Source organism: Neodiprion fabricii, chromosome 3, assembly GCF_021155785.1.
Source record: "Neodiprion fabricii isolate iyNeoFabr1 chromosome 3, iyNeoFabr1.1, whole genome shotgun sequence".
NCBI lineage: Eukaryota > Metazoa > Arthropoda > Insecta > Hymenoptera > Diprionidae > Neodiprion > Neodiprion fabricii.
The window spans coordinates 1,078,552-1,103,975 of record NC_060241.1 but is presented as its reverse complement, the minus strand read 5'-3'; the positions used below and the strand labels follow the sequence as shown (position 1 = coordinate 1,103,975).

Genomic DNA, 25,424 nt, shown 5'->3' with positions numbered 1-25,424 from the left:
GTGTAAATACATGATAATTATTATCGGATTCTGATATTTCTGAAAATATCTCAGCAATATATTACATAGACTAAGTATATATATATATATATATATATATATATATTGGATAGCAACGTTATAGTATATATAAATTGTTTTCATTATTATTATCATTTGCTCGTCCTCGTTTTTTTTTTTTTTTTCTTCCTGCAACTCCGAAGTGAATAATACACATAATTATTACACCACAATAATGATAATTGTAACGATTGAGAAAAAACATGCTACTACTATTATTATTAATTATTTCTACTATTATTATTATTATTAATATTATTATTAAAACTTAACAATGTACTTACAATAAATATTCGTTGAAAATTCTCTCACGGTTAGTTATCCCAAAAACATATATCGTTTTAATATATGTTAGTAATTTACAGATATTTGAAGATTTTATTACTATCACATCAATTTCAAGTCTGTCAAAGGGACTGAGAATTAATTTTATTCATTTTTCTTCTGGTACGAAAATAATGAACGTACATTTGAATTGAAATTATTGTAGAATGCTATCGACATATGACGAACGAGTTTATCGTCAAATTACGAATTTACATGTATCAGAAAGGATCACGTTAGTTCTAACAGTGCGAAAAAAGAAGAGAGTCTATAAACATGCGAGAACTTTTATAGAAAGAAAAAAAGAAAAACGTACAAAGACAAACGATCGGTCAGTCAGTTTGTCGTGAATGAGAACGAGGTGTTTCAGAACACGTCGTCAGCGACGACTGTCCAACGCCTCGACAGCTCGGCTCCCATAGGTCGGTCGTCACGACGTCGAAGGGCCGGCTACTGCGCACTTACCGAACCGTAAATGCATCACCTTGGATCCCGACACCTCACTCGATCTATGATTGCCGATAAGCTCGCTCATCTACTCGTGGAGCGGTACGGAAGAATCATCGAGGAAGAAACATGGGTGAGTAGAAACGAGCTGAAGCTTTCAAGTTTTTTTTTTTTTTTTTTTTCTTACCCCAAACCGTTTCTAGGGAGAACGTTGCCGGCTCCAGTTTCCTGCAAAGTCTGCGGCGATCGTTCCTACGGCAAACATTACGGAGTTTACTGCTGCGACGGATGTTCCTGTTTTTTTAAAAGATCAGTGCGTCGCGGAGTGCTCTACACCTGCATAGGTGAGCGGGTTCTATCGATCGTAGATCAATCATCACCACGTCAATGATCAATGATAATTTCTCTCTTTTTTTTTTTAGCCGGAACCGGAAGCTGTGCGGTGGACAAAGCGAGGCGAAACTGGTGTCCGCATTGCCGTTTGAAGAAGTGCTTCACTGTCCGCATGAATATATCAGGTGAGTGCATTCGGTTACGAATTTTTTTTCTTATCCATTCCTGTTTATTGAAAGAAAATTTTAAACCTTCTCCGGTTATTCTAACTCGAGGTAGAGTATATCAGAATAGTTGAAGCGTGAAATAATTCGACTGCATTTATATCCGTGTACTTTACGTGTATACCGATTATGAGTTTGAGCGAAACGAGATGCAAACAGAGGCACGAGCCGCCGCGTGTCGCGACCGAGTGTTGGTCAACTAATTGACAGGCCTTTAACGCGGAGAATCACTGTCACGATGGGTGAACAAAAATACTGTACCAACTGCACGGTTAGCTAGGAAATTCGTGTGACGTTGTAACCGTTTAATTGCTAGCTATGTATAGCGTTTTTTTGTTTTTATTTTTTTTGAGAGGGCGAGATGTGATCGAATTCCGTGAAATTGTTCAATCTCAGGTCAATCTTGAAGTATGATGGATGGGATTTTGTCCTTCATTGTTAATTGACTTATTCAGGTTTGAATTGGTCACTATTTGTGATGAAGATTATTATAATACGAAACGCAAAGATCAACTTATTTTCACTTGATTGCCATTAGTGTAATGCGACGATAGATTTCAAGACTAGGAGCATACTTATCGAGAGAAGGATTTTTCAAGGATTTTTCAGGAAGAGACATTTCAATTTATTGACATATAAATTTATATACATATTATATACATAAACATTTCACTTGATTTTCAAAGCTGCTATAGCCGATCTCTCGGAGCACTTCTAAAAAACGCGTGTATCGCTGAGCAAGATATTTCTGGACGAGATCACCTGAAATGAAAAATCAAAAAATATTTAGTTATTATAAAGTATTATCTGGCCTATGATCGAACGATTAAAAAAATATTAATTTTTAACAAAACGGAGACTTCTCAAAACAAAAAGAAAATAAAACGATTTTTCATAAAAATTTTTGCCTCGATGTGTTTATAAAATGGAAAATATTTATCGGCGAGAAAAAATCTTTGATTAAGGAATGAAAGCTTTATTCATAAAGCTTGCGTAAATTTTTGAGAACGATCGGTTCAGCACTTTCCGAGAAATCTTGCTCATCGTCTTTGAAATCATAGTTTTGAGAAAAACGCTTTCAAAGTTCAAATGCACTTTCAAGCGCTCTCTGCGTCTTTGCAAATCTGCGCGTAACTTCAAGAATATTTGTCGTATCGACATGAAATTTTTCGCGGATGTACTTGATTATATGTACATCACGAAGATGAAATTAAAAAAAAAAAAATCGATTTTAAGAGTTCGCTTTCACACACCGAGGCCGTTATAACGAACCTGGCGTGCGGGCAAACATGATCGCAGAAGCGAACCGTCGTCTATGACGTGTAAAATAACAAATTACTCCACACAGACACTTCGATCAGTAAATGCGGAAACGGGTGCTCGATTATAACTAATGCAGAGGGTGGTGGGTGGCTTAATCCTGGGTGTAAGCGTCCCCGTGTGTGAGTTAACCGCTGGCTTATTGTCCTTACCGCCGGACATTCGCCGAAGCCATCGGGGTTCACGACTAGGGGCGCAAAAGTGGAGTATAACAAAGCACTGACAGCTCAGAGCGTAACGCGTTATAACGACAATCAAATCACTCCGTGGACTTGGCTCGCCCTCTTTTCCACGGTTAAGGGTCGCCCACACCGCGTTTAAGGAGGCGTGAATCGGGTGAACTGCAGGATGGAGATCGGCATCGTGAACTGGAAATGTCGATAAATCGAAGAAGGATAAATATTTGTGAACGCCTGCGATTTCGCTGTCGAACGGAAGCGAAAAATGAGCTGCGGACAGTGTCAACCTGGCTTTGAGAATTCGGGTATCGATTCGAAACCCGGTGTGGAAGCCGCTTTATAGAGCTTGCCTCGCGTGTTTAACCCCGGGGATGATATATCACTCGACGAAGTTCGCTGTCGTTAATAATTGAGAGACTGACCATTTGAATGTAAGAAACAGGTGGAGTTTGTGTAACTAGATTCTCGCTTCGAGGCGTCGGCTGTTGTTGTTCTTACCGAATATAGGCTTCGATACGGGGGTGAAGTGGGTAGGTGAGAAATGTCGAGGGTTTAACTACTCGGTAATTACGCTCTTCGTCACCCAGATTTCCATGGATTTTAGAATTATTCCACCACTTTTTTGAGCTGCTCCAGTTTGTACTTCACTCCAATCATCGGTCTGATCAGTGATCACGAGCCCAAAATCCAATTCAACGCAATTTCGACTAGCGATAAAAACCATTCAACCGCGATCTGATCGTGGTATTAAAAGAATTTCAACCATTCAGCGGTTCAAGAAGAGCGAGGTCCACGACGTAGATTGAGGATGCCTTCGTCCCGGACTCTGGCATCCGCACCATCCTCGAATTCATCTGGGAGCGCCTTTTCCGAAGTGAGCAGTTTGGAACCATCGGTTTTGATTACCCCTAAACTAGTCTATGAAACGGCAACGAATTCGACGGTGAATCGGTTGCTTCTGCCGCCCATGAACTACCCTGCGCAATTTGGAAGGACGATAATTCCAGGTAGGTAAGAGTCTCTGACGTAGAATTAATAACAACTTGAAACATACTCGTTCTGCTGTTGTGAAATGAAAATTTTTCTCCAGGCGAAATGATCCAGTACGAAGTATCGGCACAGATTCTTCTCGCCGCTGTTAGATGCGCCAGGCAGCACCGCGACTTTTCATCCTTAGCAAGGGCCGAGCAAAATTCGGTTCTCCAGAGAGCATGGCCCCTGCTTTTTGCCCTGAGGGCCGCCATTTGGCCCTTGGACATCGCTGCTCTTCAGGGCCACGCTTCGATCCTGGGTCGAACTGCGGTTACGTCTTTGTCGAAGGCCAGAGTTGCAATAATCGAGGCAAGGGTGGACCACGTCGAGATTTCAGTCTTGGAGACCTTCGCGCTGTGTCGACCTGGTGAGAGCTTGTTTCAAGTTTTTTGCTTGTTTTATTCTCTTCTATTTGTCGGTGGCGATGAAATACCGACATTTATTTTCGTTACTCAACCTAATTCGCGTTTTCAGAACTAACGGAGACCAACGACGGTCGGATGCTCATGACAAAAGCACGAGACGCGGCGGTCGATGGACTTGTGAGACATCTGGGACCGCAGAGTCATTCCGGTACGAGGATTGCTAGGATAATGCTCCTCCTGCCAAGCCTCAGTGCGTGCTGCGCCTGCGATCTTGCGAATAGCCTCTTCGCTCCGATAATCGGCGACGCGGCTCTGAATCAAGTGATTGCTTCTATCCAGTAAGCTGCTCGATGGAAAAACTTGGTCCGAGAGGATCGGTAAAGTCGGTGAAATACTGATGTGGGTGAAATTGCAGAATGCTGACAAAGTGCGGTCGTGAGAAAAGTGTCATTTTGGTATATCAGTTTTAGATAGAAATGCATCATGTGGATTGATTTTGCTGTGTACGACAGTAATGTCGATAATTGTAACACACCAATGACAGTGATAGCAGAACTCATATTATTAATAAACGTATATCATCGATGACTGTTCTTTTATTCTGTTGTACGATACATTGAAAACACTGCAGAAGGTGCTTGTAAACTCGAAACGACGACAAGACGCAGAGTCATGACATTCAATCTCAAAATTAGAGCGCACAAGTAAAGTACGTGAGACTGACCTCGTTCGATTTGTCGTGGGATTTTCGGAAATCGGATAGCATGTTGTAATCTGTTGTATCGATGCCATATTAACGTGATTTTGAGAGATGAATCGATTAGGCGCAGTGCCAATAGGCTGCAATCAATGGATCAAAAGTTACAGCTAAAAAACGAAAATCTGTTTTTCGACATTTTTCAGCTGGTGCTTTTTCCTTCGAAATTTCTCTCCTGTTGATTCCACGCTCTTTTCGCTGTGTTTTCTGAGTTCCTGAGGGTCCAATTGGTCGGACAAGGATCGCTTAAATCGAATCTAAGACCAAAAGTTTTTTGCCAAAAAAAAAGTAAGGCTAACCCCTTTCCATTTTTGGCGAAAATTTTCGCGATTTTGAAAAGTGCTGGAATCAATTAATTGTAGCACTGATCGGACGTAATTTTGCGAGAGAAATCGATTGGGCGCAGTCCCAATACGCTGCGATCAACGCATCAAAAGTTACAGCCAAAAAACCAGAATCTGAATTTTCGACATTTTTCAGCAGGTGCTTTTTCGCTCGCCATTTCTCTCCTGTTGGTCCTACGCTCTTTTTGCTGCGATTTCTGAGTTCCTGAGGGTCCAATTGGTCGGATAAGGATCGTTTGAATCGAATCTGAGACCAAAAGTTTTTTGCCAAAAAAAAAAAGTAAGGCTAACCCCTTTCCATTTTTGGCGAAAATTTTCGCGATTTTGAAAAGTGCTGGAATCAATTAATTGTAGCACTGATCGGACGTAATTTTGCGAGTGAAATCGATTGGGCGCAGTCCCAATACGCTGCGATCAACGCATCAAAAGTTACAGCCGAAAAACTAGAACCGGAATTTTCGACATTTTTCAGCAGGAGCTTTTTCGCTCGCCATTTCTCTCCTGTTGATCCTACGCTCTTTTCGCTGCGATTTCTGAGTTCCTGAGGGTCCAATTGGTCGGATAAGGATCGTTTAAATCAAATCTGAGACCAAAAGTTTTTTGCCAAAAAAAAAAGTAAGGCTAACCCCTTTCCATTTTTGGCGAAAATTTTCGCGATTTTGAAAAGTGCTGGAATCAATTACTTGTAGCACTGATCGGACGTAATTTTGCGAGAGAAATCGATTGGGCGCAGTCCCAATACGCTGCGATCAACGCATCAAAAGTTACAGCTAAAAAACGAAAATCTGTTTTTCGACATTTTTCAGCTGGTGCTTTTTCCTTCGAAATTTCTCTCCTGTTGATTCCACGCTCTTTTTGCTGCGATTTCTGAGTTCCTGAGGGTCCAATTGGTCGGATAAGGATCGTTTAAATCGAATCTGAGACCAAAAGTTTTTTGCCAAAAAAAAAAAGTAAGGCTAACCCCTTTCCATTTTTGGCGAAAATTTTCGCGATTTTGAAAAGTGCTGGAATCAATTAATTGTAGCACTGATCGGACGTAATTTTGCGAGAGAAATCGATTGGGCGCAGTCCCAATACGCTGCGATCAACGCATCAAAAGTTACAGCCGAAAAACTAGAACCGGAATTTTCGACATTTTTCAGCAGGAGCTTTTTCGCTCGCCATTTCTCTCCTGTTGATCCTACGCTCTTTTCGCTGCGATTTCTGAGTTCCTGAGGGTCCACTTGGTCGGATAAGGATCGTTTAAATCAAATCTGAGACCAAAAGTTTTTTGCCAAAAAAAAAAGTAAGGCTAACCCCTTTCCATTTTTGGCGAAAATTTTCGCGATTTTGAAAAGTGCTGAAATCAATTAATTGTAGCACTAATCGGACGTAATTTTGCGAGAGAAATCGATTGGGCGCAGTCCCGATACGCTGCGATCAACGCATCAAAAGTTACAGCCAAAAAACCAGAACCTGAATTTTCGACATTTTTCAGCAGGTGCTTTTTCGCTCGCCATTTCTCTCCTGTTGGTCCCACGCTCTTTTTGCTGCGATTTCTGAGTTCCTGAGGGTCCAATTGGTCGGATAAGGATCGTTTGAATCGAATCTGAGACCAAAAGTTTTTTGCCAAAAAAAAAAAGTAAGGCTAACCCCTTTCCATTTTTGGCGAAAATTTTCGCGATTTTGAAAAGTGCTGGAATCAATTACTTGTAGCACTGATCGGACGTAATTTTGCGAGAAAAATCGATTGGGCGCAGTCCCAATACGCTGCGATCAACGCATCAAAAGTTACAGCCAAAAAACCAGAACCTGAATTTTCGACATTTTTCAGCAGGTGCTTTTTCGCTCGCCATTTCTCTCCTGTTGGTCCCACGCTCTTTTTGCTGCGATTTCTGAGTTCCTGAGGGTCCAATTGGTCGGATAAGGATCGTTTGAATCGAATCTGAGACCAAAAGTTTTTTGCCAAAAAAAAAAAGTAAGGCTAACCCCTTTCCATTTTTGGCGAAAATTTTCGCGATTTTGAAAAGTGCTGGAATCAATTACTTGTAGCACTGATCGGACGTAATTTTGCGAGAAAAATCGATTGGGCGCAGTCCCAATACGCTGCGATCAACGCATCAAAAGTTACAGCCAAAAAACCAGAACCTGAATTTTTGACATTTTTCAGCAGGAGCTTTTTCGCTCGCCATTTCTCTCCTGTTGGTCCTACGCTCTTGTTGCTGCGATTTCTGAGTTCCTGAGGGTCCAATTGGTCGGATAAGGATCGTTTAAATCGAATCTGAGACCAAAAGTTTTTTGCCAAAAAAAAAAGTAAGGCTAACCCCTTTCCATTTTTGGCGAAAATTTTCGCGATTTTGAAAAGTGCTGGAATCAATTAATTGTAGCACTGATCGGACGTAATTTTGCGAGAGAAATCGATTGGGCGCAGTCCCAATACGCTGCGATCAACGCATCAAAAGTTACAGCCGAAAAACTAGAACCGGAATTTTCGACATTTTTCAGCAGGAGCTTTTTCGCTCGCCATTTCTCTCCTGTTGATCCTACGCTCTTTTCGCTGCGATTTCTGAGTTCCTGAGGGTCCAATTGGTCGGATAAGGATCGTTTAAATCGAATCTGAGACCAAAAGTTTTTTGCCAAAAAAAAAAGTAAGGCTAACCCCTTTCCATTTTTGGCGAAAATTTTCGCGATTTTGAAAAGTGCTGAAATCAATTAATTGTAGCACTAATCGGACGTAATTTTGCGAGAGAAATCGATTGGGCGCAGTCCCGATACGCTGCGATCAACGCATCAAAAGTTACAGCCAAAAAACCAGAACCTGAATTTTCGACATTTTTCAGCAGGTGCTTTTTCGCTCGCCATTTCTCTCCTGTTGGTCCCACGCTCTTTTTGCTGCGATTTCTGAGTTCCTGAGGGTCCAATTGGTCGGATAAGGATCGTTTGAATCGAATCTGAGACCAAAAGTTTTTTGCCAAAAAAAAAAAGTAAGGCTAACCCCTTTCCATTTTTGGCGAAAATTTTCGCGATTTTGAAAAGTGCTGGAATCAATTACTTGTAGCACTGATCGGACGTAATTTTGCGAGAAAAATCGATTGGGCGCAGTCCCAATACGCTGCGATCAACGCATCAAAAGTTACAGCCAAAAAACCAGAACCTGAATTTTTGACATTTTTCAGCAGGAGCTTTTTCGCTCGCCATTTCTCTCCTGTTGGTCCTACGCTCTTTTTGCTGCGATTTCTGAGTTCCTGAGGGTCCAATTGGTCGGATAAGGATCGTTTAAATCGAATCTGAGACCAAAAGTTTTTTGCCAAAAAAAAAAGTAAGGCTAACCCCTTTCCATTTTTGGCGAAAATTTTCGCGATTTTGAAAAGTGCTGAAATCAATTAATTGTAGCACTAATCGGACGTAATTTTGCGAGAGAAATCGATTGGGCGCAGTCCCGATACGCTGCGATCAACGCATCAAAAGTTACAGCCAAAAAACCAGAACCTGAATTTTCGACATTTTTCAGCAGGTGCTTTTTCGCTCGCCATTTCTCTCCTGTTGGTCCCACGCTCTTTTTGCTGCGATTTCTGAGTTCCTGAGGGTCCAATTGGTCGGATAAGGATCGTTTGAATCGAATCTGAGACCAAAAGTTTTTTGCCAAAAAAAAAAAGTAAGGCTAACCCCTTTCCATTTTTGGCGAAAATTTTCGCGATTTTGAAAAGTGCTGGAATCAATTACTTGTAGCACTGATCGGACGTAATTTTGCGAGAAAAATCGATTGGGCGCAGTCCCAATACGCTGCGATCAACGCATCAAAAGTTACAGCCAAAAAACCAGAACCTGAATTTTTGACATTTTTCAGCAGGAGCTTTTTTGCTCGCCATTTCTCTCCTGTTGGTCCTACGCTCTTTTTGCTGCGATTTCTGAGTTCCTGAGGGTCCAATTGGTCGGATAAGGATCGTTTGAATCGAATCTGAGACCAAAAGTTTTTTGCCAAAAAAAAAAAGTAAGGCTAACCCCTTTCCATTTTTGGCGAAAATTTTCGCGATTTTGAAAAGTGCTGAAATCAATTAATTGTAGCACTAATCGGACGTAATTTTGCGAGAGAAATCGATTGGGCGCAGTCCCGATACGCTGCGATCAACGCATCAAAAGTTACAGCCAAAAAACCAGAACCTGAATTTTCGACATTTTTCAGCAGGTGCTTTTTCGCTCGCCATTTCTCTCCTGTTGGTCCCACGCTCTTTTTGCTGCGATTTCTGAGTTCCTGAGGGTCCAATTGGTCGGATAAGGATCGTTTGAATCGAATCTGAGACCAAAAGTTTTTTGCCAAAAAAAAAAAGTAAGGCTAACCCCTTTCCATTTTTGGCGAAAATTTTCGCGATTTTGAAAAGTGCTGGAATCAATTACTTGTAGCACTGATCGGACGTAATTTTGCGAGAAAAATCGATTGGGCGCAGTCCCAATACGCTGCGATCAACGCATCAAAAGTTACAGCCAAAAAACCAGAACCTGAATTTTTGACATTTTTCAGCAGGAGCTTTTTTGCTCGCCATTTCTCTCCTGTTGGTCCTACGCTCTTTTTGCTGCGATTTCTGAGTTCCTGAGGGTCCAATTGGTCGGATAAGGATCGTTTAAATCGAATCTGAGACCAAAAGTTTTTTGCCAAAAAAAAAAGTAAGGCTAACCCCTTTCCATTTTTGGCGAAAATTTTCGCGATTTTGAAAAGTGCTGAAATCAATTAATTGTAGCACTAATCGGACGTAATTTTGCGAGAGAAATCGATTGGGCGCAGTCCCGATACGCTGCGATCAACGCATCAAAAGTTACAGCCAAAAAACCAGAACCTGAATTTTCGACATTTTTCAGCAGGTGCTTTTTCGCTCGCCATTTCTCTCCTGTTGGTCCCACGCTCTTTTTGCTGCGATTTCTGAGTTCCTGAGGGTCCAATTGGTCGGATAAGGATCGTTTGAATCGAATCTGAGACCAAAAGTTTTTTGCCAAAAAAAAAAAGTAAGGCTAACCCCTTTCCATTTTTGGCGAAAATTTTCGCGATTTTGAAAAGTGCTGGAATCAATTAATTGTAGCACTGATCGGACGTAATTTTGCGAGAGAAATCGATTGGGCGCAGTCCCAATACGCTGCGATCAACGCATCAAAAGTTACAGCCGAAAAACTAGAACCGGAATTTTCGACATTTTTCAGCAGGAGCTTTTTCGCTCGCCATTTCTCTCCTGTTGATCCTACGCTCTTTTCGCTGCGATTTCTGAGTTCCTGAGGGTCCAATTGGTCGGATAAGGATCGTTTAAATCGAATCTGAGACCAAAAGTTTTTTGCCAAAAAAAAAAGTAAGGCTAACCCCTTTCCATTTTTGGCGAAAATTTTCGCGATTTTGAAAAGTGCTGAAATCAATTAATTGTAGCACTAATCGGACGTAATTTTGCGAGAGAAATCGATTGGGCGCAGTCCCGATACGCTGCGATCAACGCATCAAAAGTTACAGCCAAAAAACCAGAACCTGAATTTTCGACATTTTTCAGCAGGTGCTTTTTCGCTCGCCATTTCTCTCCTGTTGGTCCCACGCTCTTTTTGCTGCGATTTCTGAGTTCCTGAGGGTCCAATTGGTCGGATAAGGATCGTTTGAATCGAATCTGAGACCAAAAGTTTTTTGCCAAAAAAAAAAAGTAAGGCTAACCCCTTTCCATTTTTGGCGAAAATTTTCGCGATTTTGAAAAGTGCTGGAATCAATTACTTGTAGCACTGATCGGACGTAATTTTGCGAGAAAAATCGATTGGGCGCAGTCCCAATACGCTGCGATCAACGCATCAAAAGTTACAGCCAAAAAACCAGAACCTGAATTTTTGACATTTTTCAGCAGGAGCTTTTTCGCTCGCCATTTCTCTCCTGTTGGTCCTACGCTCTTGTTGCTGCGATTTCTGAGTTCCTGAGGGTCCAATTGGTCGGATAAGGATCGTTTAAATCGAATCTGAGACCAAAAGTTTTTTGCCAAAAAAAAAAGTAAGGCTAACCCCTTTCCATTTTTGGCGAAAATTTTCGCGATTTTGAAAAGTGCTGAAATCAATTAATTGTAGCACTAATCGGACGTAATTTTGCGAGAGAAATCGATTGGGCGCAGTCCCGATACGCTGCGATCAACGCATCAAAAGTTACAGCCAAAAAACCAGAACCTGAATTTTCGACATTTTTCAGCAGGTGCTTTTTCGCTCGCCATTTCTCTCCTGTTGGTCCCACGCTCTTTTTGCTGCGATTTCTGAGTTCCTGAGGGTCCAATTGGTCGGATAAGGATCGTTTGAATCGAATCTGAGACCAAAAGTTTTTTGCCAAAAAAAAAAAGTAAGGCTAACCCCTTTCCATTTTTGGCGAAAATTTTCGCGATTTTGAAAAGTGCTGGAATCAATTACTTGTAGCACTGATCGGACGTAATTTTGCGAGAAAAATCGATTGGGCGCAGTCCCAATACGCTGCGATCAACGCATCAAAAGTTACAGCCAAAAAACCAGAACCTGAATTTTTGACATTTTTCAGCAGGAGCTTTTTCGCTCGCCATTTCTCTCCTGTTGGTCCTACGCTCTTGTTGCTGCGATTTCTGAGTTCCTGAGGGTCCAATTGGTCGGATAAGGATCGTTTAAATCGAATCTGAGACCAAAAGTTTTTTGCCAAAAAAAAAAGTAAGGCTAACCCCTTTCCATTTTTGGCGAAAATTTTCGCGATTTTGAAAAGTGCTGAAATCAATTAATTGTAGCACTAATCGGACGTAATTTTGCGAGAGAAATCGATTGGGCGCAGTCCCGATACGCTGCGATCAACGCATCAAAAGTTACAGCCAAAAAACCAGAACCTGAATTTTCGACATTTTTCAGCAGGTGCTTTTTCGCTCGCCATTTCTCTCCTGTTGGTCCCACGCTCTTTTTGCTGCGATTTCTGAGTTCCTGAGGGTCCAATTGGTCGGATAAGGATCGTTTGAATCGAATCTGAGACCAAAAGTTTTTTGCCAAAAAAAAAAAGTAAGGCTAACCCCTTTCCATTTTTGGCGAAAATTTTCGCGATTTTGAAAAGTGCTGGAATCGATTACTTGTAGCACTGATCGGACGTAATTTTGCGAGAAAAATCGATTGGGCGCAGTCCCAATACGCTGCGATCAACGCATCAAAAGTTACAGCCAAAAAACCAGAACCTGAATTTTTGACATTTTTCAGCAGGAGCTTTTTCGCTCGCCATTTCTCTCCTGTTGGTCCTACGCTCTTTTTGCTGCGATTTCTGAGTTCCTGAGGGTCCAATTGGTCGGATAAGGATCGTTTAAATCGAATCTGAGACCAAAAGTTTTTTGCCAAAAAAAAAAGTAAGGCTAACCCCTTTCCATTTTTGGCGAAAATTTTCGCGATTTTGAAAAGTGCTGGAATCAATTACTTGTAGCACTGATCGGACGTAATTTTGCGAGAGAAATCGATTGGGCGCAGTCCCAATACGCTGCGATCAACGCATCAAAAGTTACAGCCAAAAAACCAGAACCTGAATTTTCGACATTTTTCAGCAGGTGCTTTTTCGCTCGCCATTTCTCTCCTGTTGGTCCTACGCTCTTTTTGCTGCGATTTCTGAGTTCCTGAGGGTCCAATTGGTCGGATGAGGATCGTTTAAATCGAATCTGAGACCAAAAGTTTTTTGCCAAAAAAAAAAAGTAAGGCTAACCCCTTTCCATTTTTGGCGAAAATTTTCGCGATTTTGAAAAGTGCTGAAATCAATTAATTGTAGCACTCATCGGACGTAATTTTGCGAGAGAAATCGATTGGGCGCAGTCCCGATACGCTGCGATCAACGCATCAAAAGTTACAGCCAAAAAACCAGAACCTGAATTTTCGACATTTTTCAGCAGGTGCTTTTTCGCTCGCCATTTCTCTCCTGTTGGTCCCACGCTCTTTTTGCTGCGATTTCTGAGTTCCTGAGGGTCCAATTGGTCGGATAAGGATCGTTTAAATCGAATCTGAGACCAAAAGTTTTTTGCCAAAAAAAAAAGTAAGGTTAACCCCTTTCCATTTTTGGCGAAAATTTTCGCGATTTTGAAAAGTGCTGGAATCAATTACTTGTAGCACTGATCGGACGTAATTTTGCGAGAGAAATCGATTGGGCGCAGTCCCAATACGCTGCGATTAACGCATCAAAAGTTACAGCCAAAAAACCAGAACCTGAATTTTCGACATTTTTCAGCAGGTGCTTTTTCGCTCGCCATTTCTCTCCTGTTGGTCCTACGCTCTTTTTGCTGCGATTTCTGAGTTCCTGAGGGTCCAATTGGTCGGATAAGGATCGTTTAAATCGAATCTGAGACCAAAAGTTTTTTGCCAAAAAAAAAAAGTAAGGCTAACCCCTTTCCATTTTTGGCGAAAATTTTCGCGATTTTGAAAAGTGCTGGAATCAATTAATTGTAGCACTGATCGGACGTAATTTTGCGAGAGAAATCGATTGGGCGCAGTCCCAATACGCTGCGATCAACGCATCAAAAGTTACAGCCGAAAAACTAGAACCGGAATTTTCGACATTTTTCAGCAGGAGCTTTTTCGCTCGCCATTTCTCTCCTGTTGATCCTACGCTCTTTTCGCTGCGATTTCTGAGTTCCTGAGGGTCCAATTGGTCGGATAAGGATCGTTTAAATCGAATCTGAGACCAAAAGTTTTTTGCCAAAAAAAAAAGTAAGGTTAACCCCTTTCCATTTTTGGCGAAAATTTTCGCGATTTTGAAAAGTGCTGGAATCAATTAATTGTAGCACTGATCGGACGTAATTTTGCGAGAGAAATCGATTGGGCGCAGTCCCAATACGCTGCGATCAACGCATCAAAAGTTACAGCCGAAAAACTAGAACCGGAATTTTCGACATTTTTCAGCAGGAGCTTTTTCGCTCGCCATTTCTCTCCTGTTGATCCTACGCTCTTTTCGCTGCGATTTCTGAGTTCCTGAGGGTCCAATTGGTCGGATAAGGATCGTTTAAATCGAATCTGAGACCAAAAGTTTTTTGCCAAAAAAAAAAGTAAGGTTAACCCCTTTCCATTTTTGGCGAAAATTTTCGCGATTTTGAAAAGTGCTGGAATCAATTACTTGTAGCACTGATCGGACGTAATTTTGCGAGAGAAATCGATTGGGCGCAGTCCCAATACGCTGCGATCAACGCATCAAAAGTTACAGCCAAAAAACCAGAACCTGAATTTTCGACATTTTTCAGCAGGTGCTTTTTCGCTCGCCATTTCTCTCCTGTTGGTCTTACGCTCTTTTTGCTGCGATTTCTGAGTTCCTGAGGGTCCAATTGGTCGGATAAGGATCGTTTAAATCAAATCTGAGACCAAAAGTTTTTTGCCAAAAAAAAAAAGTAAGGCTAACCCCTTTCCATTTTTGGCGAAAATTTTCGCGATTTTGAAAAGTGCTGGAATCAATTAATTGTAGCACTGATCGGACGTCATTTTGCGAGAGAAATCGATTGAGCGCAGTCCCAATACGCTGCGATCAACGCATCAAAAGTTACAGCCAAAAAACCAGAACCTGAATTTACGACATTTTTCAGCAGGTGCTTTTTCGCTCGCCATTTCTCTCCTGTTGGTCCTACGCTCTTTTTGCTGCGATTTCTGAGTTCCTGAGGGTCCAATTGGTCGGATAAGGATCGTTTAAATCGAATCTGAGACCAAAAGTTTTTTGCCAAAAAAAAAAAGTGAGGCTAACCCCTTTCCATTTTTGGCGAAAATTTTCGCGATTTTGAAAAGTGCTGGAATCAATTAATTGTAGCACTGATCGGACGTAATTTTGCGAGAGAAATCGATTGAGCGCAGTCCCAATACGCTGCGATCAACGCATCAAAAGTTACAGCCAAAAAACCAGAACCTGAATTTACGACATTTTTCAGCAGGTGCTTTTTCGCTCGCCATTTCTCTCCTGTTGGTCCTACGCTCTTTTTGCTGCGATTTCTGAGTTCCTGAGGGTCCAATTGGTCGGATAAGGATCGTTTAAATCGAATCTGAGACCAAAAGTTTTTTGCCAAAAAAAAAAAGTAAGGCTAACCCCTTTCCATTTTTGGCGAAAATTTTCGCGATTTTGAAAAGTGCTGGAATCAATTAATTGTAGCACTGATCGGACGTAATTTTGCGAGAGAAATCGATTGGGCGCAGTCCCAATACGCTGCGATCAACGCATCAAAAGTTACAGCCGAAAAACTAGAACCGGAATTTTCGACATTTTTCAGCAGGAGCTTTTTCGCTCGCCATTTCTCTCCTGTTGATCCTACGCTCTTTTCGCTGCGATTTCTGAGTTCCTGAGGGTCCAATTGGTCGGATAAGGATCGTTTAAATCAAATCTGAGACCAAAAGTTTTTTGCCAAAAAAAAAAGTAAGGCTAACCCCTTTCCATTTTTGGCGAAAATTTTCGCGATTTTGAAAAGTGCTGGAATCAATTAATTGTAGCACCGATCGGACGTAATTTTGCGAGAGAAATCGATTGGGCGCAGTCCCAATACGCTGCGATCAACGCATCAAAAGTTACAGCCAAAAAACCAGAACCTGAATTTTCGACATTTTTCAGCAGGTGCTTTTTCGCTCGCCATTCCTCTCCTGTTGGTCCCACGCGCTTTTTGCTGCGATTTCTGAGTTCCTGAGGGTCCAATTGGTCGGATAAGGATCGTTTAAATCGAATCTGAGACCAAAAGTTTTTTGCCAAAAAAAAAAGTAAGGCTAACCCCTTTCCATTTTTGGCGAAAATTTTCGCGATTTTGAAAAGTGCTGGAATCAATTAATTGTAGCACCGATCGGACGTAATTTTGCGAGAGAAATCGATTGGGCGCAGTCCCAATACGCTGCGATCAACGCATCAAAAGTTACAGCCAAAAAACCAGAACCTGAATTTTCGACATTTTTCAGCAGGTGCTTTTTCGCTCGCCATTCCTCTCCTGTTGGTCCCACGCGCTTTTTGCTGCGATTTCTGAGTTCCTGAGGGTCCAATTGGTCGGATAAGGATCGTTTAAATCGAATCTGAGACCAAAAGTTTTTTGCCAAAAAAAAAAGTAAGGCTAACCCCTTTCCATTTTTGGCGAAAATTTTCGCGATTTTGAAAAGTGCTGGAATCAATTAATTGTAGCACCGATCGGACGTAATTTTGCGAGAGAAATCGATTGGGCGCAGTCCCAATACGCTGCGATCAACGCATCAAAAGTTACAGCCAAAAAACCAGAACCTGAATTTTCGACATCTTTCAGCAGGTGCTTTTTCGCTCGCCATTTCTCTCCTGTTGGTCCCACGCTCTTTTTGCTGCGATTTCTGAGTTCCTGAGGGTCCAATTGGTCGGATAAGGATCGTTTAAATCGAATCTGAGACCAAAAGTTTTTTGCCAAAAAAAAAAGTAAGGCTAACCCCTTTCCATTTTTGGCGAAAATTTTTGCGATTCTGAAAAGTGCTGGAATCAATTAATTGTAGCACTGATCGGACGTAATTTTGCGAGAGAAATCGATTGGGCGCAGTCCCAATACGCTGCGATCAACGCATCAAAAGTTACAGCCGAAAAACGAGAACCTGTGTTTCCGAGATTCTTCAGCAGGTGCTTTTTCCTTCGTTATTTCTCTTCTGCTGATTCCACGCTCTTTTCGCTGTGTTTTCTGAGTTTCTGGTGGTTCAAATAGTCAGGAAAGAACCATACAAATCGAATTCGAGACCAAAAATATCCAGACATCAAAATCGTAAGACAGCATGGGTAACACTTCTAGATTTTCCGAGTTGAAAGTTGAACAGTTTTAAGGAATACTAGGATTTCTTCTCTCTTGCACGACGAGCACATTGTTATACTCGTCGGACAGAATCGATGCCCCAGAATCTCAACTTGATAAAACTCAGGATAGGATGGTTACACGAAGCAAATGCACAAGTATTTTCTTTGGCACTTTATTAGTATAGGGTGTATGTATAATATTTAACGAATGCGTGTATTTACAGATCCTTACAATAATATGGCGCATATCAAGTCACAATGAGATAATAATGTGGGGTAAGTACGGAGAGTCCAACAATCATGCCTACTTGAAAACATACTTTCATAAAAAGGTACCTAAAAGGGAAGAAATCAAACATTTTCATCATAGTCATAATGATAAATGTCACCATAACTAATACGAAATTCAAGCAGTCCAACCGGTCAGAAAATGGTTTCCTGTTCATTGAAACGGTATAGTACAGTAGTTATTCAGAGCAAGCCTGCTGCAATTGTATGATGGTAAAGCGATTTACGATTCAGACGATACGCCTTCTTTTCGTCTACTCATAAAGTAAACGTATTCATTTTCTTAATCATTCTAGTATCCCTGTCCAACCGGATCGTGTACAATTCTCGTGGAATTTCGATAGTTATATGACTGTACAATTACAATTGTACGAATAAATAAAACTACTCAAATATTATTAAGTGACTGTATATAAACCTCATACAACAATTTTGTAGTGTTACTATCTAGTAACATAAACATCGATCTCATTCACGCTCAATTCTTACACGTAGGGGAAAGAAACCGCATGATGGAATAAGGGAAACCAATAATATTGATCGAAAAAATTAATAAAAATCTGACAGAACCAATTAGAAATAGAAAACCGGAAAAATTAAAAAGATAATATTCTGCCAATATTAATCTGTATTATGAAACTTCTGCGATCGGATTATACAAGAATACGATTGGTAACGAAAGCGACTCTAACACATACGGGAGAATATTATTTCGTGCTACGCGAAAAGATGAATTGAGCAATAGCCAGAAACAGTATTTTGTCTTTGTGTATCCGTTTATGTAATATACATAATAGTAAAGTGATAAAATAATAAATATTAACAACATAAAATCATAGAAATTTATAGCACGCGTAAATATGTAACTGAGAATAATTAAGTACTAGGTTTTATGATCTACATTAATTGCAAATTATCGAGTATAAATTTTGAAACAAATATCGGTAATTCCCAATAAACGCCAGTTTACAGTTCCAATCAGTCTGTGACAAATACAGGAGAAGCAACAAAATAAATAAATGAGAATAACGAAAACTATTTATCCTCCAACAATTTTCAATATAAATATTTAATGTTATCAAGATCCCGACAAAAGAACAAAAACTATAAATAGTATGAAATAATGATAACGATTAATGATCTTACAACTATTCTTCCTTATACAACTCAGCATAAAAGATCTGTAAGTTACTTTTTATTTTCGTTATGATATAATTGTAAATTACGATATTCTACTGGCTGGTCAAAATATACAACATATTGTACATATATCTTTGCGATTTTCGAAAAGTTCCCAAGATTTGATCAGTCAGTTTGCGATTTTAGCATAAACAGTGAAAAACCTCTCTTGAAATTTATTTTGAAGGTTAAAACAATATTATCAGGGGTTCTGCAATATCTCTATGCTAACCTCGTTAGTCGTTTTATTGTAGAAAACATACGAAAAACTATGATAAAAATAATGTTAAACAAAGAAAAAAAATTGCATCATCTTTCGCATGAACTGAATGCATCCTTAATGATTTATTTCATCATTGATATAGGTACGTATACGATTACCGGTTACGTGCTACAACGGGATAGGCCGTGAATGCCGTGAAAACACATGGTAACGATTATTCTAATTTTAGGCACCAAAGTGAATAAAACAAAGGAGTAAATAATCAAACAAAAAGTAAAATACTTGAAAAATATTCTACAACCAATCTCCTAGTCTAACGTTTGAAACTCATCATATCGACGACTTGACGGACGCGTACCTGAGATTTAGTAGTACTTCTTTTTATACTTACGGTACCGTTCCTCTTCGGTTTGTCTACGGAGTTGATTAATCAGATCGTTAGGAACGTACCACAGGTTATCAAGATTGTTTAGAAGAGCTTCTGTCACTTGACAGCACACAGCGGCCATGTTAACTTGGGCTGTTAGGTCGGACTGATCCCTCGGATATATATAACGAGGCGGGAACAGAGACGGGGCGACAATCATCGCCACGTTGTGAATTGACATTTTGTTTGAGCCTTGATTGTGAATGACCAGCTTAAGGAAATTCAGCAGTGCCTTTAAAGTGCAACGATGCTCGACCGGTAGAAGAAGTACCAAAAGATTCAGCGAATACGACAGTTCGCCAGGAGTTTTCACTCCTAAAACACAAAACGGTAAAAACATGATTAAATAACATTATCGCACCCTAAATCGCACCTATCGTAATTTCAGGTACCAACCGTGACTCTGATAATAAGCATCTATAAGTTCAACAGTGAGAAGAGGCTGCGGTAAATCTCTGAGTAATTTTTTCAGCACCGCCGAAAGATCATGGCACGGTGTGCGTCGCAGTAATTTATCGATCTCCTTAGGTTTCGAATAGAAGTCAGTCTCCAACTCCGCGCAAAGCGCTTCAACCTAGAAACAATAGACGAGTTGTTACCAATCGTTACTATTCGATTTCAAACCCCTGAGTACTTCGACGTTGTTCGTACTTTTTGCTTGTGTCCCCCGACGCGGAGGATACCCTCTTCCCGAACTCCTCGTTTAGACAGCTCGTGTAAGAGCTTCTGAAAGATCAACGGAACGTTGCTCTCGTCGGCGGTCAATTGGCTGTCTCTGAGCAGGAGAGTGGACAAAGATACTCCGAATAAATTTCCTGCTGAAAGAAATTTGATAAAACCACTCGAACTTGAACTCAAAACAATTTCTTTCATAATTATCTAAACCACTTACCTTTACTCCTGCGTTTATTGGGCTTTCTCTTGGTTAAGGGAACATTGTACTTATCGAAAACGGCAGTGAGCTCAAGCCACAGAAGCGACCTAAGTCTGGTCAGGTCTCGCTGAGACAGTAACTCCACTCCATACTTCGGATATCCGTCATCAACCGCAAGCACCTCCGAACCCCAGACCTGAAGAGCCAAAAAACGTTTACATTCAAACGATTTTCGGCTCGATTGTTGCTCTGAGATCAGTTTCTCTCACCTGGGACTTTGCTTCATTGGTTCTGCACATTTCCTCGAAACTCAGGTGCCCGTGGGACGCGGTTCGGTTCAGCGGATGCGTGATCAAATTCTCGTCCCCAGATCTGCTCAACCCATACAAACTACTATGACTCCGCGTCACAGTCGCATGACCTCCGGAGCTTCTCCTGGTTTTGGAAGAAAAAAAAAAAAAATAATTAGTGACTTGTGTAAATTTTCACTAAATTTTTAAGAGTATCGCACATTCTGTGAGTTTCGTTTCAACAAATTATCACATGGCAATACCTCAGAGTAGCGTGTTCCTTAGCTGCTGAAAGCTTCCCTGCAGGCTCTACATCAAGGTGAGCAGTATTTGCGACTTCACTCGGATCGCTACCGCTTCTTCTCTGTATCGTTGGTCTCGAAAGATGAATAGTACCGAGACGTTGGTAGGCAGTGAGTTCTATTCCCTCTGAATCAAAAAGATTTTCTACTCAAGTGAAATGTTCGTCTTGATTTCGAAGTTTATATTACAAACCGCAGTGAAACAGGCAGTCTTTTTTATTAAACGATTCTTGCAAAATATGTGTAACAAATGTAAACCTACCCGAATTTCCGGCAACGTCTCCTTTCTGCGACCAGTTCCCAGCTCTTCTGAATATTTCCTGAATAGGAATAGGAGCCGGAGCTGGATGTGGTGTCTGATTTGAAATGGACGTTGGAGCACTAGGTAATCGGCGCACAGCTTCTTTTTCCTCAGTCAAAGGGCGGTGGAATATTGATACAAAACTCGGCACATTTTCGCTGAAAGTAAAACAAAAATGCAGATGTTTATGCGTATAAATTGTGGCCAATGAACTTAAAAGACGTCAGATATTTTATTAACTCAGCTTACCTGCTCTGATGAACGTCGACTGTAACTCTAGGCGGTGACGGCGGCAAAGCAGTCTCCAATGTTTCCCCAAGTACTGAATCCAGGGAATCTGGTGTCGCACTGCGAGACCTGGTGCCCGTGCTTGAAACCTGAGGTTAATTGTACGGATCAAAGTAAAAGCTATGAAGGCTTTTCAGTAACTAATTTCTAGATTGATTATTTCAGTATTTTTTGAATTAGGCCTGGAATCACACCTCGACATCTTTGAAAACGTCTCTAATATCCGGTTTCCGAACTCGCTGTTTTTGATTGAATCGTTGCTTGACCGTGTGGTTCAGAGATCTGACACGACGTCGAACCGCTTCAGCCTGAGCCCTGGACAAAGGGCGAAGAACTGCGCCGAGTTGTTCAGGTTGAATCTCCCTCCCAGCTTTCCACGGCTCAGTTAATTCCCCAAGTCCAGCGGCTCGCAACCATTCAGCCTCCTCTTCCCCATCTTGAGACAAATAAAAATATATATGAAATAATATGAAAAATAAATAACGAACAACAGAAGAATATCAAACGGCCGATTATAATTGTATAGAAACAATATTTTTTTTCTTCCTTTTATATCATATCCATTTTTTATCACATTCATTTTTTTTTTCTCATCAACATTGCCAAGGTCTCCTCAGCATTTGCTGACTATTCACTTTGCTAAATGGAGCATTGTCGATGAAATACACCTCAACTAGATCAAATAACAAGAGTCAGCACGGTGAAGTTATAATGACTCAGACACGGCCTTGCCTCGGGCTACAAGGTACATGACTAATATTGTCTATAACTATATTATAATTCATATTGATATTCCAAACATGATTCTTACCGTCGTAACTACGAGGTCCATATTCCTCGTCCAGATAATCATCCAGTACTTTGGTTTCCTCGATCATTTTTTTATACTCGTCCCAGTACTCCTGCAGGTTGGCGGTACCCCCGCCATAGGTGGCTCCGTGTGCTCTATCCATCTCGGTGCAATTGGAGTCTGCAACTGTCTACGAGCATCAATGTTGCATCAATGAATGTCCGCATCCAGGCTTGTTTCCAACTTATATAAAATTCCTGAAAATAGGATTAAAAATGTCAGTACTACTGCGAATTTAGTTTTCCTAGTAGACAATTAGAGACTATCTTTCTATCCGGATTGTAATCATTGTATTATTGCTAGATTAGATAAGTAACTTGGCTGAGGATGAAATTCTGAAAGTGTCATCGGTAATTGTAGTTCCCGTAACAAGATGTCTTAAAAACATTACTGCGAAAGAATCGAAAACAGCATAAGATATGTTATAATAACAATAATATTACGATATTACGGTAACGATAATAGAACGAAACCAACCTAACCTCAGCGTATGACAGATCCCGGAGGGAGTGGAGGAAAATAGCCGATGGTTTAAAGTGAGGTTATCTGATCATCGCGAGGTCTCATCGAGCGGTATAACGAGCCTAATTACGGAACGTCGAGGCCCGTTATTCGCTGCAGGCGCGAACAATAGGGGGAATGACGGCAGAGGTGTTTTATCGGGGTAAATAAGGAAAGCAATGACGACTCGAGGTGTCGATCACAGGAATCCGGGCCCGTGTATGAACGCGAATGCGAATACGTGGGCAGACAGGCGGGAAGGCGAAAGACGAGGGGAGGCAAGCGGCACACCCAGCCTGCGGTGTAAATAATAGAAATTTATTTGACTACTTATCGCGGAGAAATTAATGCCAGGCAGACGACCGAGGCAGTTGGGCTCCGTTTCCTCGGTTTCTCCTCCCACTCGTCACCGCGTCTCTCTGATAGCGTGTCGGAATTTTACGGCAGACTATCCAATCTCTCGGACGAGGTTGAAGGTAGTAACGTTACTTTAACGATCTACATTTAGGAAAAATCATTACTTCGATCCTTAGGTTTGTGCGGAATTCAGCTAGTTAATATTCGTAACAAAGAAAACATGTTTCATATTTCGTTAAGCAAATTCCTTGGAAGACGTTCTAAAATTGTACAGCGACGATTTTTCCATCGTGTTGCGTTGTGTAAACGTTACTAACTTCAGCCTTGTGCTCTCGGCGAACTGCGACGCGCGTTACGTGCATATACAATTTAATATACATACGTGTATCGTGCATACGTCGTTGTTATTTATTTACTCACGCATAATAATATAATAACCGCGCGCGCGCGCGCATATGCATGATTGTTTTCTCTTTTCCTTAGCTTCGCTGGCTTCGCTCTTTACTCTTCTGTTCACCAGTTAATTTTTATATTTTTCTATTACAGATAGACAAGAAACATCGCGGTATAATTCATTGAGCTCGCATCCCGCGCCCGCCAAATTTACCTGCCATGCGATTTTTAATTAACTTCACTTTGTTGACATCCAGTCACCTGTTGCTCACTCACGTTCCCACACGTATTAACGCAGCCAGATACTTCACTTACCAACTCTTTCAAATGGCACCTGACTCCTCGGGCACCTGCGCCACTCCGATATTCTTTCTCAAATGTGACATTCAGTGCCATCTTGCGATTGTTTTTCTATTCGTCTCCGATCCCTCCGGAAAGACGTTTTCGTATCGCCGATATAGTAGATCTATATCTGACACGAAACACGTTTTTGGAACTAATTTTCAACATAATTCAGAAAGCTTGGATGCTAAAACCTTACCGTAAAACATTATTTGTCATCTGTTGATCCATTTCTATCGCAGGGCAGAATAAGGATTTACTCGATCGGATAGATTTTAAACGATACTGTTCATTCGGAAGATCTGTGCTGAAGCATTATATAAAAATCAGTTTGAATTGGGTCAAATTAATGTCGAATTTTAATATGCTGCATATGATGCATCGTCTCATCATCAAATGCTTTCCAAAAATCGTTCCCTAAATTTCAAATGAAAATTAAAAATTCTAGCCTGGTATCAACCTGTGTCATGTCGTCGAGATTCAAATCAAGCTTGTGAATGGCGAAAATGGAAACGAATATTCTCAGATACCTAATTTCGAAAACATTGATTGAATGCAAACTCATAGTAGACCATTTGCGTGGCCATTACAGTTCTGAATGGAACAGCTCGTTTAGTTTCTTGTGACGAATGTCTACATTTGTCAAATAAATATATGCTACCTTCACTTCTGTACCTGCTTCAAACTTCAGACCCACAAATATGGCCAAGAATATTGTCACACTATTTCGATTGAAATTTTAAATGCTTTCATTACTCGGAGTGGATACTATGAATCACAGTTATGTGATAGGTAAAATGATTATCAGAAGCTTTGATTTGTTTGCAGAAATTTGAAAACATTCCAGTGAGTTATCGCAATATTATTATGACGCGCTCAAACCCTATGCTGGACGTGTCATTTTATTTTTTATTCCTTGTACAATATCGTGTTTGTTTTCATAGATGATCTTCAATCACGAGCAGCATGTTTAACGAAAAACAGTCACCAGCTTACATTAAAAAATTGCGGAGACAGAGGTTCTTTTTATTAGGACTGAGCGGTATTATCGGTTACGGTATAATCGCAGAATATCTGAATTTTCACAACCAAGTACGATGCATAAGAGATAATAATAAAACACCGCCCGTTCACTAACTTTGTTGTTTAATACTTCTGAATTACGACTGTCTCTTTTAGGTTGTTAAGTACACGCAGTCAGTTGCATATCGCGAGATTCAAGAAGCAAAAAAAGACTATACCGCCGATCTGATGAAAAGGAATCAACGATTGTTCACAACGGATCATCGTGATCCAACGTCGCAAAAATAAAACGGACAAACAATAGAAGCGAGGCAATTAAAAAAATCATAGAAATTTTGATAAAATGGCTTTTTGTTTATCCACAAAAAAATCTATTTGGAATATATTACAAGAGAACCGGAATACTTTTTATCGCTATTCGCATCCTTACTTATAAATATGTTGCGCCTTATTGTAGGCAACCCAAAGTACACAGCGATTTTGAATGCGAAATCGTTGACAGATGACTTGAAAGATGATTACCCCTGTGAAAATTTCGTGATTAGAATAATACGATGAAGTTTATTCTGCGATAAGTTCACATTGTCTTGTTAATCCTTGTGTTCGCTAAGAAAGGTCCAACTTCCGAAATTACGATGAAATAACTGAATAACTGTTCGTGCCAGGCTTCTGTTTGGCGCCACTTACG

General features: G+C 40.7%; 2 protein-coding genes across 7 annotated transcripts; one reads left to right on the top strand and one right to left on the bottom strand.

The window, feature by feature from the left end:
- The first annotated feature begins 836 nt into the window (after positions 1–836).
- Positions 837–4,838, top strand: LOC124177786 (nuclear receptor subfamily 2 group E member 1). Its single transcript, XM_046560594.1, has 6 exons — positions 837–964; positions 1,035–1,175; positions 1,254–1,349; positions 3,658–3,894; positions 3,978–4,286; positions 4,394–4,838. The coding sequence occupies exons 1-6, from the start codon at positions 961–963 to the stop codon at positions 4,624–4,626; spliced, it is 1,020 nt and encodes a 339-aa protein (XP_046416550.1). The 5' UTR covers positions 837–960; the 3' UTR covers positions 4,627–4,838.
- Positions 2,008–23,705, bottom strand: LOC124177784 (rho GTPase-activating protein conundrum). Of its 6 annotated transcripts, none has more exons than XM_046560591.1 (12): positions 23,687–23,705; positions 22,082–22,317; positions 21,465–21,706; positions 21,232–21,359; positions 20,944–21,140; positions 20,643–20,808; positions 20,359–20,524; positions 20,108–20,285; positions 19,867–20,033; positions 19,612–19,789; positions 19,180–19,530; positions 2,008–2,150 (listed from the first exon to the last, which is right to left on the bottom strand). In XM_046560591.1, exons 2-12 carry the CDS (start codon positions 22,221–22,223, stop codon positions 2,041–2,043), a joined length of 2,025 nt encoding a protein of 674 aa, XP_046416547.1. In that variant the 5' UTR covers positions 22,224–22,317; positions 23,687–23,705; the 3' UTR covers positions 2,008–2,040. The 6 variants fall into 6 exon arrangements, with proteins under 6 accessions (XP_046416547.1, XP_046416544.1, XP_046416546.1 ...); XM_046560588.1 differs by having other exon boundaries at positions 23,586–23,700; XM_046560590.1 differs by lacking the exon at positions 23,687–23,705 and adding an exon at positions 22,952–23,117.
- Between the last annotated feature and the right edge of the window lie 1,719 nt (positions 23,706–25,424).

Coding starts and splice junctions, on each gene's coding strand:
- LOC124177786 (XM_046560594.1), top strand. Junction 1,176..1,253: donor AGTGCTCTACACCTGCATAG/GTGAGCGGGTTC, acceptor TTTTTTTTTTAG/CCGGAACCGGAAGCTGTGCG. Junction 4,287..4,393: donor CTTCGCGCTGTGTCGACCTG/GTGAGAGCTTGT, acceptor TCGCGTTTTCAG/AACTAACGGAGACCAACGAC.
- LOC124177784 (XM_046560591.1), bottom strand. CDS start 22,223: ATGGATAGAGCACACGGAGCCACCTATGGCGGGGGTACCGCCAACCTG. Junction 21,707..22,081: donor TGGACCTCGTAGTTACGACG/GTAAGAATCATG, acceptor ATTTGTCTCAAG/ATGGGGAAGAGGAGGCTGAA. Junction 20,286..20,358: donor CCAATGAAGCAAAGTCCCAG/GTGAGAGAAACT, acceptor TTGGCTCTTCAG/GTCTGGGGTTCGGAGGTGCT.